General features: G+C 40.8%; 2 protein-coding genes and 1 non-coding gene across 4 annotated transcripts in view; 2 read left to right on the top strand and 1 right to left on the bottom strand.

Moving 5' to 3' along the window:
- Nucleotides 1-335: 335 nt before the first annotated feature.
- Nucleotides 336-9,268, top strand: RPL5 (ribosomal protein L5). Of its 2 annotated transcripts, none has more exons than XM_031969305.1 (8): nucleotides 336-669; nucleotides 1,297-1,366; nucleotides 1,447-1,562; nucleotides 2,949-3,083; nucleotides 3,800-4,002; nucleotides 4,670-4,847; nucleotides 7,463-7,548; nucleotides 9,105-9,268. In XM_031969305.1, exons 1-8 carry the CDS (start codon nucleotides 667-669, stop codon nucleotides 9,202-9,204), a joined length of 891 nt encoding a protein of 296 aa, XP_031825165.1. In that variant the 5' UTR covers nucleotides 336-666; the 3' UTR covers nucleotides 9,205-9,268. The 2 variants fall into 2 exon arrangements, with proteins under 2 accessions (XP_031825165.1, XP_031825164.1); XM_031969304.1 differs by having other exon boundaries at nucleotides 7,460-7,548.
- On the top strand, nucleotides 7,659-7,796 carry LOC111720336. The gene has a single exon (XR_002770053.1). It is a non-coding gene; the product is annotated as a small nucleolar RNA SNORA66 (small nucleolar RNA).
- A 556-nt stretch (nucleotides 9,269-9,824) lies between the features above and the next one.
- The window catches only part of DIPK1A (divergent protein kinase domain 1A), a 109,515-nt gene continuing 99,091 nt past the window's right edge, over nucleotides 9,825-20,248 (bottom strand). Inside the window, exons 3-5 of the mRNA XM_031969302.1 lie at nucleotides 17,609-17,716; nucleotides 14,193-14,369; nucleotides 9,825-12,123 (exon numbers count right to left, since the gene is read on the bottom strand). Of these exons, the coding sequence (XP_031825162.1) occupies nucleotides 11,311-12,123; nucleotides 14,193-14,369; nucleotides 17,609-17,716 (1,098 nt within the window). The 3' untranslated portion in view covers nucleotides 9,825-11,310. The remainder of the gene's footprint in view (nucleotides 12,124-14,192; nucleotides 14,370-17,608; nucleotides 17,717-20,248) is intronic.

Genomic DNA, 20,248 nt, shown 5'->3' with positions numbered 1-20,248 from the left:
GCATCGCGGCGGGACGGGGCCGCCGGGGGAGCCCGGGCCCAGCTTCCTCCCGGGCCACGGCGCCGCGCACGGGGCGCCGGCAGCCGCTCCCCAGCTGCGGGACCCCGCCAAAAAAAGCTGCCGAGGAGCTGCTCCGGAGGGGGCGGCGGCTAAGAACTGCTGACTCGGCGGCCGCGGGAACGCGCTCCGCATCGCGGGGGCTCGGAGGACGCCAACTAAAGGCTCGGGAAGCCGGGCGCCGTCACGGGGGCAGGACGAACGGCCCGCCCGCGCACTCGCGCCGGGGAAGCCCGCGGCAACCGAGTTCCAAGGGTCGCAAGTTTTTGTGTTTTTTAACTGGGCGGGAGAGAGATTTTTTTGTTGTCGTTGCTAAGTGGGGGAAAATAATTTAAGAGACGAGCCAGGAAGACACGTTATTGGTGAGGAGCAGCGGCCCAAAACATTCACGTGACTCGAGAGGAGAGTGTTGCGTCTCCCTCGCGCCACTGGGGGGCAGAAAGACGACTTTCCTCTCAGTCCTTTCCCGAGGTGCCTCTCTTTCCCACGTAGCATCGCGTCAGTCGCCGGCTGTACATACTGCGCTTGCGCACGGGCTCTGGCCCTTTTTTCCCCTAGCGCTGCGAGGCCCGCTGGTCTGTGCCGAGGGCGCGGGTCTCGTTCGGCAGGATGGTGAGTGTTCGCTGGACCTCGGCACTCGGGGAGCTTGGTGGTCCTCCGTGCTCGGTCCCATACCCTCTCGGAGCCCATCCGAGCCCCCTGAGCGGCGGATGGATTCCGATTGCAGAGCGGCCATGGCCGGCAGCCCAGGCTGCTCCCAGCGTGGCCTAATGGCGGCTGCCGGGAGGCCGTGCTCGGGCCGGCCGGGGAGGGCAGAGGGCACCGCGGGGGCGCCGGGGTCAGGCTGGGGAGCACTAGGGTATCGGTCGGGGGTAGGGGAAGAGCGTCGGGGGGGGGGGCGTGCTGGGCCTGTCACGGAGGCCGCGGGCCGGGCCTCGGGCCTGCCGTTCTCGGGGGCCGCTGTCCCCGCGGGCGGCCGGGGCTGGCGTTGAGCGGGAGCCGGGCGCCCGGTCAGTCGGCGGGCAGAGGGGCCCTCCGCGGCCTCGGGCTCCCCTGCCAGGTTGCAGGGCGCTGGTGCACGCCGGCCCGCCGGAGGTCGCTTCCGGGGCCGCCGCGTGTTTGCCCGAGCTTCCGTCTGGGGCCCCTCGGAGGAGCGGGTCCGGAAGGCAGGGAGGACACGTGGGCGAGTCCCTCCCGGGGGGCGCTTTCCAGCGTTGAGTCTCTCTCTCTCTCTCCAAGGGGTTTGTTAAAGTCGTTAAGAACAAGGCCTACTTCAAGAGGTACCAGGTGAAGTTCCGGAGAAGGCGAGGTAGGTAGGGCCCTTTGAGGGGGGGTTGTGGCGGAGGCTTGGGCCGCGGGAACCTCCGCTGACACAGCTCTCCTTTCCAGAGGGAAAAACGGATTATTATGCGCGGAAACGCCTCGTCATCCAGGACAAGAACAAATACAACACCCCCAAGTACCGCATGATCGTCCGGGTCACCAACAGAGACATCATCTGCCAGGCAAGTGGTGGTCCTCGGCCCCCTGGGCGCCGTCCCCGCAGTGGGCTAGGAAATGATGGGCTGGAGGCCACAGAAACTTGGCAATCTCGGGACTAAAATCGGGGCCATGGGGAGGGGAGGGGCTGTCCAGAAACTTCGGAGTCCAGTCTCCCCTTAAAATAGTGGGCGGCTGCCGTCTCCCCGCGCTCGGCTCGCGCTTCTGGGAGGCCCTGCTCCCTTCCTCCTCTACAAGCCATGCTTTGCCGCTCTGGGGTGTTCTCTCCTGTCACTCTCCCTCGGAACCTGGAGAGGCTGAATGACTAAAAGGAGTAACAAAAAGTAATCTTGCAAAAAACAAAACAAAACAAAACAAAACATGCTATTTCTGCTTCAAATTTTAACTCCTGGGAGTGATCTAGAGAAACATTTAATCATGATTTTTATTTGGTGCTTGTTCCCTTTCATGAGCAGAAATACTTCCCTCCTCGTGTGTGTTTTCTGCATAGTTCTCTTTTTTCACCTCGCCTAGATTAGTCTATGAGAAACAAATGGGATAGTAGAGAAGTCTCCTGATTGAGGCCTAAGAGCTGGCGATGTTTTCTTATTCATCATAGGCCGTCATAAAACTTGAAAATTTGAGGGTAAACAAGATTCAGGATTTTTAATATTGGCTCAAATAAATGAAACGGCCACTTTTTCCAGAGACTTGATGTTATTTGGGCATAATATTCTCAGAAGTTGTCACTGTATTGATATTTGGTGAACTTTGTTACAAGAGGTTCAATTGGGAGGATCTAATAACTGATGTTTATATGTTTTATGGTTGCAAAACATTTCTGCAAATATTTCATGCTTAGGATAAAAACCAAATACATCGATGAACCATTTAAGAACAGATGGTGTATGCTTACAAGTAACTATATCGTTTTACATCAACATAAATTGTTGTTACTTATATTTATCATTATTAGGGTTTTCTTATTGACTGGGTCCAATCATTCTGACCATTGAGGTCTACTAGCAAGCTGATTTACTAGCTTTTACGGTTGGGATTCTTTTTTTTAAAATCCATTAGATAATAGTCTTTATTATATGTGTGCTTTGTAAGCTTGTTTTCAAGCATTTGATATTTCAACCTGAAATAGGGAAAGCTAATACTCCATAGTGATCTAGAAAAATGAATGGTGCATGTTTTTGTTAAACAGTATTACTAGTAATAGTGATTTGCTTGTCTTTTTAACCTTTCTTAGCTGTTTTATCATATTAATAACAATGTTAATTTAATTATTATGGAAGTTTGCTTAGGTAGTGAATTACAGGTCTGAATAATTATTAAAACTGACAATGTGGTTCCTGTGGGACACTAATCTCTAATTTTTTTTTCCTTTTTTTTTTTTTTTTTAAAAGATTGCTTATGCCCGTATAGAAGGGGATATGATTGTCTGTGCCGCTTATGCCCATGAGTTACCAAAGTATGGTGTGAAGGTTGGCCTGACAAATTATGCTGCCGCTTATTGTACAGGCCTGCTGCTGGCCCGCAGGGTATGTTGTGGTAACTTCATTGATATTTGGGGTGGATGGGGCTTTTCCCCTCAGTCAAATGCTTACATTTGTGTTTCACAGCTAACTAGTTAAGAGTTTATTATAATAAGCATAATTTTATACATCCTTAAGATTTGATTTGGTTCTTTAAAATCTTAGTCTCATTAATGGTATTATACCAGTAACTTGAGGGCTTTGAGATCCTCCTGCTAATTACAGAACATGAAAAGTAATGATGAAAATATTCTAAGATTGATTGAGAACCTCTTTGGTTGGACCAAACTTTTCATGGCTGTGTCTTTTTTGTGACATTTTTTGGCCATTTAGGTGTGGAGGTGGTTTATTGTTTTATCAGTCCCTAGATGGCAGCATTTTAATTTCAGAAAAATGGAGTTGAAAGGAGTATTATTAGGTAGCCTGATCATATAGCCCTTGCTTGCCTTTGTTTTTTGTTAAGTAGAATAATTGCGTTTCATTTCGAGTATGTGTGAATTTTGCTTAGAAAGCATTCAAGAAGTAAGCATTCTTACATAAAACATATGTAAGGTGTTTTAAGCTCGTAGAAAGGTTAGGGCCTATAAAAAGACTTTGAAAGGGGGAGAATTTTAATTTTGGAATCTCTGAACTTAATGTCAGAAAATTAAAATTTTTTTAAAAATTCCAATTCTGTATATTGAAATGCATATTTAGTTGGTGTGTTTTGTTGTTATCAATAGCTTCTTAACAGATTTGGCATGGACAAGATCTATGAAGGCCAGGTAGAGGTGACCGGAGATGAATACAATGTGGAAAGCATTGATGGTCAGCCTGGTGCTTTTACCTGTTACCTGGATGCAGGTCTTGCCAGAACTACCACAGGAAACAAAGTCTTTGGGGCCCTTAAGGGAGCTGTGGATGGTGGTCTATCTATTCCTCACAGGTAAATAAGATGGGTTTGGAGAGTTTTCCTTGGGAGATTTGGGAGGTAGAGCAACTTAGGCTATTTAATATTTGCCCTACACCCCTCCCCCTCCCCTCGGAATAAAAATAACTAAAGATGCTCAGGCCATTGAAAAAATAGATAGGATGAAGATTCTCACTACAAAATTTATTTTGTAATTTATTTTGAAATTTATGATTCACTTTGGTTGGAAAATCAAGGATTTGTAAGAGCAGGAAATTTGGTGATTTATATTTAGTGACTTGGGTATAGCTTTCCTTGATAGAGCAAAAATTTTCAACTAGTTTATAGTTTTACTATAGTGCGAGATTGTGAAAAGATTTTATGGAGTATTTAAAGATGACTTTGGACTGTGATGAGTCTTATATTGGAATCTCAGGCAGCCCTTGAGTAGTTTTTAATTTTGCTATTTTTCCTTATTTTTCTAGACCTTAGTGTTTTAGGTCTATTTACGGTTTTTCATTGGAATTTTATACTGTATTTCCACCTTAGAGTGGTTTAGGCTTAGCTGCTGAATGATGATATCCCACTGACTGAGTTGCTTATGATGCAATTAGTTTCAAGACGGGACTGATGGCAGATAATGTGTAGTATTTGTTTACAACTGAATTCTGTGGAAATACTAATTTCTGAAATTTTGTTTTAGTACTAAACGCTTCCCTGGATATGATTCAGAAAGCAAAGAATTCAATGCAGAAGTACATCGTAAGCATATTATGGGCCAAAATGTTGCAGATTATATGCGTTATCTCATGGAAGAAGATGAAGATGCTTACAAAAAACAATTCTCACAGTACATAAAGAACAATATAACTCCTGACATGGTAAGAAGTTTGCCATAATAGGCCCAAATTGACCACGAAGTTTAAGGAAATTGACAGCTGTGAAGAAATAGCTTGAAAAAAGAACTTTTAAATGACCATATAAATAGACTGTATAAGCATTAATTGGGGCTTTTCTAGGTAAGCATGCACACATGATTAAAAAGGAAAATGGAAGCCGAAAGAACTCTTTAATACAAATAATTATGAATGTGTTGTGATTTAAATGGTCTCTTCCCCTTAGCCCAGTACCCAAGTAAACTTTATCGGGACATAGTTTGCCTTGGCCCAGCTGCTACTTCATATAGCAGACGTGCATGGTGTGTGGGTAGTACTGAACTCTTCCATGCTTAGTTTCTTTCTAGTCCTCTTCATGGAATGAGAACTGCTGAGGTGCTTGTTGGGATGTCTTTCATTAGGGGCCGCCATGACTTCTTTGGTCACTGGAATATTTAGGTACAATTCCCTGGCACAGGTCTAAAACTCTAATGGAGAGAACATGGCAGGGATTAGAGTGGCTGCTGCACCAGAGACCTCAGTCTCCAGAATCTCTTGATTGAGAGCCAGCCACAATTTCCTAGATGACAGTTTGCCAGCATTAGGTAGTATTTAAAACCAAAGATGGAAAGTTATGTAAGGAAGGAGGAATTCATGAGTGGTACCAGGTAGATTTTTTTTCAGGCAAAGGTAAAACTTGAGATTGAAAGAAAGCTTAGCTTGTTGACAGATTTTCAACTTAGTTGAGGTTTCTTTTTCTTGTTAGTATGTATGTTGGTCCTGATCATTCTCGTGATCACATCCTGGTGCCTACCAAGCTAGGTGGACAGGTAGGAGAAAGGCAGGGCAAGTAATTGCTCTTTGGGTAGAGTAAAATATTTTTACCATTGGCACGTAAAAGTAACTGACATCACATCTTAACCTCAGTCATGGGTGCCTTTGAGAGCTGTATAGTAGAGACAGCCTATAGTAGAGAGGCTATTTTCCAGTTAGTTACAAGGACCATCCGACTTTACAGAAATGTTAAAAGCCACTGGTCTCTAAAGATTGAGAGTTTTTGTTGTACGTTACTTGTAAGCAAGTTGTGAATGTAGCTGTCATAGGATTCCAAACATGTCAGGAGGGTTTCTGTTCTGTGTGAATGTCAGATCTATAAACCTGGATGTCCTCTTGCAGAGCTAGCTACGCTTCCAGCTCATTGGTAGATCTGGTCCTGATCCCACAGGCTCATGCTGTGCTCTATGTAGGAATGACGATACAGATGTAGGTGAGCTTAGGCATTACATTAATAAAAGAAGCACTTGGGCTTTTTAAAAGAAACAATGTGACCCTAAAAGTTTACTTGTGGACATTTTAATGAATGGACAAGGTTGAGTAGTGGGGTAGCCAGGTTAAGCAGGAACTTAGCTTTGAAAATTAATGAGGGTTGGGGTGCTTGTGACTTCTGAGCCACAAGCTTTTCATCTGTAAAATGGGAGTAATGATTTTTTACCATCTCCCTCACGAGCTTGTCAGTAAGAGCTTTTTGCATGTCACCTATAAACTGAATACTGAGATAGTTTAACATAACACCTTAATGAAAAAGGTCCAGTACACCTACCCTGCACCCTTGGGTACTTGATAGGTGCCAGCACAAAGAACATCAGTGATGGTCTGACAAAAAGGAATGTACTTAGAATTCCTCTAAATTGTGATGCCACTTAACACGCTTGGTGTGCAAGTAGCTCTGGCATTAAAAGCTACTCATGTGCTAAGAGATTTGTTGAGTTAGGATAGAATTATTTAATGACCATGAAATTTAGGCCCATCAGGAATCTGGTTTATTGGTTCTTTTCCCCCGTTTCCAAATTCTGGCCTCCTGCAGGACCTGGCTTATGAGCTTCCCATGTGCTGATGGGAAGGCTTCTTGGACCCCTGAGCTGCTAAACCCCTTGTCCCCAAGGTTACCTTGTATCTGGTTTGTATTTTGTATATTCCTATGTACACAGACAGGTTAGAATGGTAACATCTTTGAGGAGAAAGAATATTTCAACTCTGTCTTTATATCCCTGGTGTATAGCCTGGTTTCTGGCTTATAGGGACTGTTTAATAAGCCCTTGCTTGATTGTTTTTTATTTAGAAAGTATAGTTGAAACAATTGACCACAGGAACTAAACCTTTTATCCAGTCTGAAAATATTTTGACTTGAGAATTTTATGATATTGGGAAGAAAAGACCCTTGGCTTTTTAACTGCTTTTGAAAAGTCCTTTCAGAAATGTACTGTCTTAAAATAAAGCCTTTTTGAAAGAAGAAAATTGAGTCATTTAAAGAAATCACTATTTTTCTGAACCTCTTTTCTTTCACAAGAATCATTCTAACCTATATATAACATACAAGCCAAGTTTGAATTAAAGGGAAAAAAGAATACATTGAAAACTAACACAATTATAAATTGTATTTCTTATTTTATATGAGCATAAGGATTAAGCAGATGATGACCATTAAACATTTCAGATTATTTTCCCTTTGAAATTAGTAAAGGCTTTTGGAAGCTGTAGTGGTAAAACTTGTACTTAGTGATGCGTTGGCTGGGGCATTTGAAGGGAAACCAAATACTGTTTGGCTCCCTTTATTTCAGATGGAGGAGATGTACAAGAAAGCTCATGCTGGTATACGGGAAAATCCAGTGTATGAAAAGAAACCCAAGAGGGAAGTCAAAAAGAAAAGGTATGTCACATTCTTTCTGGCTCAGTCTCTCTTTTTGTACAAGTACAATGCTGTGAAAATGCTGTACTGGATTCTGCTACTGATTTTTCTGCCGAGTCCTTGGTGTGAATTTGCAAACTCGATCACTGGCTCTGCATGACGTTGCAGAAGCAAGGGGAACCAGGTTTGCAAAAGTAATTGTGGTGATAGAAGTTTATTTGCCTCGGAATTGAAATTTTCCAGGCACCTTGTTCTATCCTAAGACAAGATAACTGGTCGTTACTTTATCTTGAAAATCTGGTATAATTGAGCATTTGGGGTTATTTGGGTTTGTCAACTTGTGATTCAGTTCATTGGTTAAGAATTTGCCATAGGGACCACAGTAGACATCTTCAAAGTGACATGAGTAAGTCGAGAAGGGAGTGCTGGGAATGATCTTGTAGAGTAGTTAGACCTTGGGAAAGGAAGCTGACCCAAGTCATTGATTGGGGCTGAGGTAGGAAATCATTCACAGATACAAAGAGTAGAAAAGGGCAGGGTGGCAGGGGATGGAATTACAAGAGTCTGGTTTGGCTGAAACATGAACTGGATGACAAAGGTGAGTTGGATCCCAAAGGACGAGCAGCAGCAGCATCAGGGGAAGGATTGTTCATAGTGGGAATGTCAGTGAGCCCTTAGTGAGACAATGAGACCTAGGGCAGGTGAGAGGGAAAGTGAATGAAGATATGAGATTGCCAGGGTTGAAAGAAAGAACTTGGCAAGTGAGTGGATATGGTGGGGAGGGAAAAAAGACTATGAGCTGATTGATTCCTAAGGGGGTAATGGCAGTAGTGATGTCATCAACAGAAATTGTTTTGCTGGAAGAGCCAGTTTTGGGCAAAATGACTAGTTTTGCAATGTTATCAATTTGAATTAGACTTGAGGATATTTAGATAATCTTAGCTCAGGTGCTAAGGAGACTCTTCAGGGCTACAAATATTAGTGTGACAGTGAAGCTGTGAATTAGGATTAGGAAGTGGGAGGAAAAGTATGTGTGGGAAGAGAACTACAATGTGAGAATTGGAAGCCAGTAGAGTGCTTGCAGTGTCAGGGAGTCCCAAGGGATGAAAAAGGCAAAGCTGCCAGGGAAACAATGGCTTTGGGGATAAGAAGGCATTAGTGCTTTGGTAGTGTCAGTCAGATTGCAAGGGGTGGGTAGTAATCCCACTGAGCAAGGGAGCTCAGTAATCTTCTGTACAGGTCTGGTGATGAGTCAGGGGAAAGTTAAGAGGAGGAAGAAATAAAAGTCGAAAAGAAAGAAGGGGGGGGCCATTAACACCCTGAAAGCAGTCAGGGTTCCTGAAGTATGGAAAGGGATTCAGAAAGAATTAAATGCCAAGTGATGGCCCACATGTGCAGGATCCATTTGTAGGTTGAGAAAAAAGGCATATGGGACGCCTGAGAAGTGGGATTGGAGTGCTATTTCGTGGAACAAACCACAGTTTGCACTGTCAGGAGCTTCAGCATTTGCTGAAGACTCAAAGACTCCAGATTAACATTTGTGAGCTCTGATCATCTGCTTTTTTTTTGCTTGGTAGATGGAACCGCCCCAAAATGTCCCTTGCCCAGAAGAAAGACCGAGTTGCTCAGAAGAAGGCAAGTTTCCTCAGAGCTCAGGAGCGGGCAGCTGACAGTTAAAACATCAAAATCTGTAATTTTCTATGAAGATTTTCAGATAGACAATAAACTTATTGAACAACAACTGTGTCTATTAATGAAGCTTTATAAAGTATAGCCCAGGAGGATGGAGTTCTTTTTTCCAAGATGGTGGTAATGATACCTGTTTATTTTCTGAACATATATTATAGTCTTAGTTGAACTTGACTGCAGCAAAATGGGACTGGCAACTGCATCTCCATGATGGTTACCAGCCTGTCCCTAATGCTGCTAAAGTGACCGTGATAGCCTATTGGACACAATAAGCAACATAGATAATGGCAGCTAGCTTGCCTATCAAGGAATGAATGAGCTGGATGGCCATCCATAAAATAAGTTAAGGTTCCTTTTTGGCTGTGACAGACGAGGAAATGCTACAAATAGGAAATATACTTCCAGTCATTTATTGAAACCAGATGCTTTAGTGGAAAGGAAAAACCTTAAATGGTACAACTGTAAAGAAAACTGAAAAAAGAAAAAAAAAAAAAACCCAAACCGTGGAAACGCCATGATCAATAAAGTCCACTGCCTGATCACACCATGTACAATTTAGACACAGCTGGAGGACACAAAGCAATTGCAGTTGCAATCTTTTCCAGCAGCAAACATTGGCTCTTCCTCCAAAAGTAGAACATTGTACTTTATGGAGACATCAAAAAAGATTGTCATTGTGCGCAAGGTTTGAAAATGCATGCCAGAACAAAGTATGTACAGGTCAGATGCACTCGGGATCTACTTTGCTGCTTAATCTTTTTGTCCTGAGTACATAGAAAGATGGATGAAGGAAGGCTTTCAGTGTGCATACCCATAGACTTGATGTGTGGGGTGCCATTTGGGGACACAAGATACCTTAGTACTTTTCAGTTGATAACCTGAAGACCTTATTAAGATTTTGTGATTAATTCCATGTCTGCCACAGCTCAAACAAGAAAATGGGTAGAATCGAGACTTTGCACCTCAACTGGTTCTTTACCTTTTAAAAGTGTTTTGATCAGGTCAGTTGGCCATTTACTTATATGGGAGGGGGGGGTCAAATATGACAACTTTCCTATGCATATTCTGTATCTAGTACCTGGTTTGGAGGCATCTCACTCGGACTGCAAATGCTGAATGCCCAGAGCTTGTGAGGAAGAGACCTTTTAGAATTGTGGGAGAGCAGGATTTTAAGACAGTTTCAATTTGGGCCCTTTTATATAACATTCCATTTCTAATGCTTTGTAATTTACTCATGTAAAAAATAGACTAATAACTTGTGTATTGGTAGTTTTTTTTAAAAAATTTCCAGTTTCCCCAAAGTTCTGATGTAGAGCTAGAGGAAATATCCATAATTTACTAGAACAAAAGTGTAGCGTTCAAGATCTGAATGAGGTAAGAATGTAAAAAAACAAGTCCCATTACCTGTTTATATCAAAGAATTTAATTTATCTGCTTAGCAATTTAAATTTCCCATTAATGTGCAAATTCTGCCATGCTGAAATATTAGTAAACTATGTGAAAGTTAAATTAATTTTTAAAACAGCAGCTTGGATTTGACCACATTTCCAGCAGTGGCCTCTTGGCTAACAAAGAATTACTTGCAAAAACCATTGTCATTAACATGGGTATTCACATGTAATGAGGATTTTCACAGCATTAGGAGTGAAGAACAAGTAAGTGTCTGAGAAACAGACCAGAGGTTCTTGTATTCACATCTCCTAACTTTTCTGGTACCATGAAGGGGCCAGGGACTTAGAAGCTGAAGCTGGGACTCAGAATCCTGGCTGCCACTCACTAGCAGCAGTCGGCCTCAGTTTCCTGAACATACAATGGGAATCATTGTGCCCCACATCCCTTTGCAGGACTGTTAGAAAAAGTAGCGACTTGTGTAAAATTTTGTAAACTATACAAGTAGAAGACCCTCATCTGCTGACAGTGGCTTAGAGACATGGCTCTGATCTCCACTAAACCTTCGGAAAGGGTCGCGAGGGGATTGGGCACAGGATGTTGAATTTCTGGGAAGGGGGGTTTAAAGGGACTTTGATGGGGAAGGGGCTCCTTTTTAATGGTCAAGATGACTTAAAGGGGCAAGTTTCCCATGTCTGACGTTGACTAGGAGTCATTTGTATGAGAAATTTTCTTCCACAGTAATGTCTTTAGGTTATTTAATATCAAAGAATGCTCCATTTCCATCTGATTCGCTGTGACCGTGAGGGCAACACAGGATTGGAGCTGCTTCTCCAGCTCTTCCCGGATCTCTGCGGGCGCCCCACGCAGCAGGTAGTCTTTGAGCAAGGCGCAAGCCTTGGCCAGGTTGGGCTGGATCACTTCTGAAGTGCACTTCATCCTGCTCCGGTCACAGCTAGTTCTACAATCTGCACCGTAAACACAGTCCAGGTCAGATTCACAGTGACGATCTTTAATTAACTCTTTGAGATTCATTTCTGGCACGATTTTTCTCATGTCCACCATTTTCAAATCATACTTATCATTATATCCCAAGTTTTTGGCACTCGTGTCACACATGAGGAAGTTTCCGTAGGGACCGTGAAAAACGTCTTCTACAAATTCTAGAAGTCCTATGGCTATTTTAGCCTTCCTAGGCCATGAGGGTGTGAACAGTTGATCCAGGGTTCTCCTGAAACCAGAGGGAATGAAAAGTTCAATTACCCAGGGAAGGCTTATTCCATAAAGAGAGGTGTAGTCCACTCTTTCCATCATGTAGAGATCTCCACAGAAGCCCATTAGCTTTGGTGTGTGCTCTTTGTCCTGAAGGATGACCATGAGCAGGAACTCATTGAGCTGAAGAAGGGCCCAGGCGGACTTGGCTTCGGGCAGGGAAACTCGGCCATCTTTGTTTCCGTCGGCCACTGAGAGGATGAGATTGACCAGCTCCGAAAGATTTCCTTGGTCACCCAACTTGGCCTGGTGATGACAAGAATTCTTAGCCACATTTAAAAAAAAATCATCAAAATTGCTAAGGTGCACACACACACACACACACACACACACAGCTGAGTTCTGAAACATCTATTCTTGAGACAAGGGAAGCATTTGTTCCTCACTATGTAATGTCTTTATCTAAATTTCTACACAAATGAGCTACCTAGTATTTATCACTGTTCTAACCCTCTTTTGGACGTCTCCCAGATGTTGCTATGTGTGTTTTAGGACATTTTTTACTTGGATGGGTAGATGTGGAAGGAAGATGAGAGATGGGCCTGAAGAACTTGGTTAGCTTTATAAAGAAGAGGTCACTCCATAGTTGGTTTTTTGATTATTCTTTTTTAGCTCTTTAGCTTTTCATGTTTATTAAGCATATTTGCAAAAAGCTAAGCATGGTAATCTGGCATACAACAGAAGCTTAATAAATGCGTCCTTTCTCTACTGAGACGGCATTTCCACTGAACTGAGTACTCTGCTCATCTTCCACTATTGGAGCAATAGAATTCTGCTTCCCACTCTGTTTTTATAGGAATTTAAGGCATTCACTGAGAAAAATCATAAGGATAGCATTTAAACTCAAAGCTTATCTCAAGATAGAATTTTTTTTTTTGGGGGGCGGGGGGAAGAGAAGGGAGAAGAAGGGTGTTTGCCTAGGCAATTGGGGTTAAGTAACCTGTCCAGGTCACACAGCTAGTAAGTCTTAAGTATCTGAAATCACATTTGAACTCCAGCTCTCCTGATTCTAGGGCTGGTGCTCTATCCACTGCACTATCTAGCTGCCCCATCCAGAGAGGTAGATGTTAAAAACCACACTTGTACTTTGTCTTCTACATATTTCATGCTATTTTTACTACAAAAATTCACTGTTCTGTCAACTTTCCACAGTGCTAGCTTGTCTTATTTCAGTATTTAAGAGACTAATTTTTTAATATATAAAATTATGTTTAATCAGTCATAGTTGGAAAGTATTAAATTTTGGTCTTAGAGCCATACTAGATATATTTCAATCCTGTGCCAAAACAGTTTGACCTTTAATTTTGTTTCAATAAAGGGAACTTCCGCTGGTCACTAGGAAGTTGGCCACCCACGAGGAGATTCATTTTGGCCACAGCAAATCTTAAATACCATATCCTAATGCATAAGATCCCAGATTAAGAGCAGAAAAGGCCCCTGGGAGGCCTTTGAGTTTAACTCTCATTTAGACATTAGATATGGAGGGTGACCCAGGTTAAATGACTTAGCTCACACAGCTAGTCAGTGAGGTAAGTAGCATTTGGACCCAGGGCTCCTGATTACAGGCCCAACATCATACTGCCTCTGCTCCTCACCTTGCTGGCACATTGATAAGTAACTGCAATAATTGCCCAGCTTGAGAACATTATAGATCCTTAAAGTACAAGAATTTAAAATGCTAAATCTTTGGTATTTATGATACTTTATTAGCATGTATTATATGTAGTTTCATCCAGCTAATTAGCAAAGTCTTGCAAATAAGAACAAAACATACTAAAACTGACCCAAATCTTGATTTCTCTTATGTTCTCCCACCTTTAAAATTACTAAAAGTAAAAAAACAACAAAACCCAAAACAATTCTGTGACTTGGTCTAGGAAAATATCTTCTCAGCAAATTTGTGTTACATTGTGTACATTGTATAATCAGAGGCGGCTTTCACTTATTTGCCACAAATCAGTTCCATATCTTTTACTTTAAACCTGTAACACCTGTTGTCAACATTTTGCTTGAATACTAGATTGGATGGGTTCAGCTTGAAGAAACTCAAAAAAGCTCCTCCCAAAAATGGAAGATTAGACTCAGCCATATAGGCCAGAAACAGGATGTCCCCAGATGATTTCAGCTACATCCTTTGAGATTCTTTCTCTGATTATAATGGGTAAGGTCCCTTCCAGTTCTACTTGTACAAGATGTCTGATCAGTTTAGCACACAAGAGTCAGAAAATGTATCCTAGAAATTTAGGAAATTTAGCTAGAAATTCTCTCACCAAATAGAGTGAAAGGAAAAAAGGTTTTATGAATGTCATGCTTACTTTAAAGAGACTATACACCATTTCTTTGAATTTCTGGACTGTTGTTCCCCGAGTCGGCTTCTCAAATAAAACAACTTCTTTTCTTGGTTCCAACTCGGTCCCGAAATCAAGGTGAGGGGCTTGTTCCATCTGACACTTGACAACGCCCTGCAGATTTCCCCAAACGCCTAAATACATCTATGTGAAAAACATGAAAAGCTCGATGATCTTTTGGGGCTCACACATGAACACATTACTCTGAAAATACTAATGATTTTTTTCTTTGTCCTTTCATTATCAATAAAGAATTGTTTGGATCTGAGCCAGATTTTTCTTTTTGGGTTGTAGGTATGAAATACTTCCTCCAAACCCATATAAGATATTTTGGGCTCAGTGAGTAGGAAGTCTTTCTAGAGTCTGTGATTGGTCTCGAGTGAAGCTATATATGGCTGTGTCAATCTCTTTGCCCAGAATCTCTCATCCCCTCTTGGCAGCAGAACCTTAAACCTGAAGACTCTTTCTTGAGTTTTTGAAGAGCTGTGATCTGTCCTTCACAAAATCACAAAAATGAAATTACAGATTGTTGAAATATTTGCAGTGATTTCTAATTGCTTTAGCAATCTTGCAAAAAATTAGGGAAGCTAAAAGAATTTGTCGTCATAAGCAGTTCTGCTCTGCCTAGCAGACTGTGAGTTCCTTGGGATCAGGGACTGATTTTTGAGTTTCTTTGTAGTCCCAATGTTTAGCACAGTGCTTGGCACATAGGCAATGCTTAATAAATGCTTGTTGACCTGCTCTGTCATGCTAGTGTGAATTTTCAGTGTGGATTTGAAACCTATTTTGGTTATAGGGAAAATGACGGATTGAGAGTTTCATCTGCATCCCATGTTTATTCATCCTAGCCACACAGTACTTGCCTTAGGAGAGATTGCTCTGTGCTTGGGCAGCACTGACCACTTTAAAATAATGGCAATTGGTGTCAAGTCCCTAGATTTGCAATATATCTCATTTGAAACAAAGGTCTGTCAGTCACAGTCCTCTCTGTAATATTTAGGAATTCTACACCTCCTTTCCTAATGTGAATATTGAAAATGATTAATCTGGATATCAGAACATCTCGCCATCTGACCACTATTACAGGTATAAACGTGAGGATTAGGAAAAAGATAGATGACTCGTAGCCAGCAGAGCAAGCTCTGGAAGCCTGGCTGATACTATAATCTTTTATTATTCTCCCATTTTGTAGTGCTTGACGGAGTGTTTTTCATGTGAAGCTTGTTGAATTATTTTTTCCTCCATAGTGATGAATACCTAAAATGCCTGCACTAGACAGTATTACCTGTGACCATGAGAAGCCTCCTGGAAGGAAGGTACTTACTTCTTGTCCTACGAGTGTTTTTCAGTCCTTCACCTTACAGGAAAGACCATTAACAAGGGAATTGCTCATCTAATATTGAGACGCTTAGTTCTTACCCCACCATGAATGTGTATAGACTATGCAACTTGGTGTCTGACACTGAATATGAAACCTCAGTTATATCTGAGGTCATTTAGTGCAACCCATAATGTAAAAGTAGTCGCCATTTATTATTATTAAGTCTTCAAGTACAGTCTAAGAGATCCACCATGCATTTGTATTCATACAAATGAATAATTTAGTTAAGGGCCCATTACTGAATTTCTCAATCCATTATTATTTAAAAAAAAAAAAAAAAAAAAAGGAAGATAATAGTATTGCTTTGTGGGCAAGGGAACAATCAAACAAATGAGTCAATCTGATGGATGCTATTAATGAAAAGGAGGTAAACATGAATTTCAGAAGTAATTTAAAGTTTTTAATATGGGCTATTTATATCATTTTGAGCTGCTGGGAAGGACTTATTGGGATATGGATCATTTTCATTATTTAATACTGTCAGCAAGAGAAGCTATTCCTTTTTACAGATGCAAATTCAAGGGTTTTAGAGTAAATTTGAAGCTATATCTGACACATTTTGTGTCTGTTAAAAAGATATGCTTTTATATACTGAGACATATTCAACATATATAGGACTGCTTGCCATCTAGGGGAGGGGATGGAGGGAAAGAGGGGAAAAATCGGAATAGAAGTGAGTGCAAGGGATAATGTGGTAAAAAAAATTACCCTGGCATGGGTTCTGGCAATAAAAAGTTATTATAATAAATAAAAAAAGAAAAAAGAAAAGAAAAAGATTTGCTTTTGTTTCTTTTTCATTCTCTTAAATCAAGATAAAAAATGAAAATGTAGTTGGCTACTTTAAACATAAGGGAAGGACAGACCACTAGAATAGGGTGCTTTGAAAAATGTTTTTTTTAAAGTAACCCTTTTTAGAAGATGTTTCGTTGCTCTTTGTGAATCCATTTGGGATTTTCTTGTTAAAAATCCTGAAGGGGTTTGCCTTTTCCTTTCCCAGCTTATTTTATATAGGAGGAAGCAGGCAAACAGGGTGAAGTTGACTTGCCCAGGAATACACAGCTATTAAGTATTTGAGTCTGGATTTGAGCTCAGGTCTTCATTGACTTAAGGCCCAGAGCTTTATCCACTGGGCACCTAATTATCCTCATTACAGTGGTAACTACTATAAATTCTTTTCTCATTTCTCTCTTTCTCAAGGCTGTTAGACATTTTTTTTTTTTTTACAAGCTGTAAATATTATTTAGAGGAATAACGTCTAAATTTGCCAACTTGACATTTCAGGCCTCTCCCCATTGTGGCCCAAACAAGACATTCCAGCTTCTCTACCATGACTCTTTACACATTCCATTCCAGCCAGATATGCCCAATTCTGTCCTGGCCCCATGCTGTTCTCAGGGTTTAGAGTATTAAAAAAATTATGTCTTTCAAAGTGTCTTTCTAGCCTTCAAGGGCCCAGTTAAATGCCACCTCTTTTATGAATCCTTCCCTGAATAGATGCACCTTCTCCTCTGGGATCCCCATAGCACTGATACCTCTCTCTCTAATTGCATTAATCAGCTCCTGTCTTACACTATGGAGTAATTTGTATATTTGTGTCTTCTTTCCCTTCACTTCTTCACCCAAGGTGATATAAAATCCTTTCTGGCAGCCACAGTTATTTTTCTTTCCATAGTGCCTAGGATACACAAAAAAATTTGCAATATTTAAATAATACTTTACTTAATGTAATATTTTAGAAATTAAAAAAAGTCATGTGCATTTGATCTTGACTACAACCCTGGGATGTAGGTGATATTTTTCTTTCATTTTACAAACGAGGAAACCAAGGTTGAGATGGGCTAAGCAATTTGCCTAGGGTCACACAGCTAGTAAGTATGAGGCAGAATTTGAAGTTGGCTCTCTCTGACTTCAGTTCCAGCACTATGTCTCCTAGCAAAATTAAAAAAAAGAAAACAAAAACAACTCACTTAGCAACTGGAATTTTTATTCAAAAAGTCCATACCTGGTTGTTGGGTTTAGTAGATAAACATTTTCCAAAATAAAGAGTTTCTTTAGCACAAAGGCTACTACATGCAGGTCCATCGATGACTCCGGTCTTGTATTTATCACACTGGAAAATGAAGAAGAGAGAATAGGAAGTTTTGGATAGGAAGCTACAGTCATGGCACCATCATGGATATTTATAATTGGAGAAGTTTTTTGAGATGAGCAATATAAACATAAACACAATTGGGCTTTGTCCATGGAACAATCTTGTGAAGAGACAGAAGAGTGTGGAAGTGACATAGCAGCTATAGGCCAAGCACTTAATTCTCATGTAGGGTTTTCCTTTTCAGTTTGGCACCATTGGCGTAGATGCCCTCGGAGGTTCCTCCATCTATGATCATGGGTGATGGAGAACATAAGGGACCCATCTATTATCTGTGATCTCTGCTAAATCCTAAGCAAAGCTTCAATTGTCCATAAGAATTTTCTTCCCAAATAGCTCCAAAGAAAACTTTGAATTGTGTAAAATCTGTTGCCAGTGGGCAAGTACCACCTTCCCTCCATTTCTCTCTTTTTTTTTCATAATTATAACTTTTTATTGACAGAACCCAGGCCTGGGTAATTTTTTACAAAATTATCCCTTGCACTCACTTCTGTTCTCTTCCCTCCCTCCATCCCCTTCCCCATTTGGCAAGCATTCCCTTCATTTCTCAAAGGCATCTTCTTTTCTTCCCTGGGTTCCCACCTAATCATGGCACCTTCCTCATTGCCCAGCATTGCCTAATTTGACTTTCCTATAACTAGCCTGGTGGGCCAAGCTTTGTCGTTAAAAATACATGGTATTCTTTCCTTTTCTCTTCTTTCCATATACAAGATGGCAGTCATGCTCTATAGTTTTCTTGGTTTTATTTACTTCATTTTGAAATAGTTTATATAAGACTTATAATGTATCAATCAGTGGGCTTCCATTTGTTTTCAGCCTTTGTTATTATAAAGACTATTGCTATAAATATTTGGCTTATCCTGGATCTTTCTTTGACCTTTTCTATATATCTTGTTCTTTTGGTCAGAGGATATGGGTATTTTTGTTCTAGCCTAATTCCAAATTGCTTTTTAGAGTTGTTGGACCAATTCCCAGTTCTGCCAATGGTGTATTAGTGTGTCCCAATTTTTTAAAAGTGAAGAAAATCGAGTATGAAAAATGTAGGCCGGGAGTTGGAAAATTACTGTTGAGGGCCAAAAATCCATCCCACCGCATGTTTTTGTAGGGCCTGTGAGCTAAAAATGATTTTTACACTTTAAAATAAAGTTTAATATAAAACTTTTTTTTAATATAAAAAAATGCAAAAACCTTTTCTTTGTGAGCAGTAGTAAAAAGGAGAGGCTGAAGTTGGCTGACCCTTGTTTCAGATCAGAAGTGTTGCCCAGCCCGAGGCCCCATGTTGCTCCTACATTCTTGATTGCAGCCCCAGGCAGATGAAAATGTAATTGGGAAATATTTAACAAAATAAGTGAAAAATACAATAAGACAATTTACATTGCAAATAAAAACTAAGTTAAAATGCAGCTACAGAGATCCTTATGTATGGAACAGTGGCTCAGTTCCTATTTGAATTTTGAATCCACTGGTGTAGGCTTCTGACTTTGATGTGGATGCCTGCAAAATTCCCAACTCAAATTTATAACTAATGAAACTGAACATCTAGAAAAGGAAGCGAAAGAAAATTGAAGACTTGGGAACTAGATGACAAAAACCCTGAGATGATCCACCAACAAACTGGTGGGGCAAGAAGAGGGGGAGAGATAGTGGACTAACTAGCCAGAAATGAGAGGTTTACCCTATTCAAGCAGGCTGCTTAACATACTGGTCTTTTCAGAACATCTTGCACATATAAATTATAATAACTAGGAAGAAGTAATGTTGTATGGTAAATAGATATACTGTTTCTAATTCTGTTTTTATTGAATTACTTTTCATCTTTCCTTCTTTGTATTCCTCATTTGTCACTTTAATGGTAGAAGAGTATTGCATTGTGTTGGATGTTCCAGATTTTTCTGCAAAACATTCACTCTCTAGAGATGAGGTTTTTGTTGTTATTGCCTCAGTGTTACAAATAAAGCAGCTATACATATATTTGGCATCCATACCTTTTTATTACCACCTTAGGGTAAAGTTCTTTAGCAGAGTTATTCCTGGCAAGAATGATGATCAGTTTTGTGTCTCTTCTTGCCCATTCTCGGCTTGTTTTTCAAATATATTGCAGCAATTTACAATTCTGTCCAAAGTGGTAGTGATTGCTTTCTTAGGTTCATCATTGTTGAATTTTGTACATTTCAATTTTGGGGGGTTAATTTACATGTAATGGAGAGCCTCAATTGTTTTTCTAATTAGTATGGTTTCAAAATTAAAATGACAATGTTTATTGGTCTCTTTTATAGATCTTCAACCCTCTTTTTTATATGTGATCTTCTCTAGAGAGAATGTGAGCTTCTGGGCGGCAGAGACTGAAATTTTGCATTTGTGTCAACAATATTTAGCCCAGTGTATGACACACAGCAAGTGCTTACTAAATGCTTGTTGACTTGAGAAGGAGAAAAAAAGGCTTTGAGTTTAGGAGATTTTAGTTCGAAATCTGGGCCTACTGCTCCTTCGTAT

The sequence above is a fragment of the Sarcophilus harrisii genome, chromosome 4 (assembly GCF_902635505.1).
Source record: "Sarcophilus harrisii chromosome 4, mSarHar1.11, whole genome shotgun sequence".
NCBI classification, from domain to species: domain Eukaryota; kingdom Metazoa; phylum Chordata; class Mammalia; order Dasyuromorphia; family Dasyuridae; genus Sarcophilus; species Sarcophilus harrisii.
The sequence above is the reverse complement of the archived record's forward strand: the minus strand, read 5'-3'. Positions and strand labels throughout refer to the sequence as shown.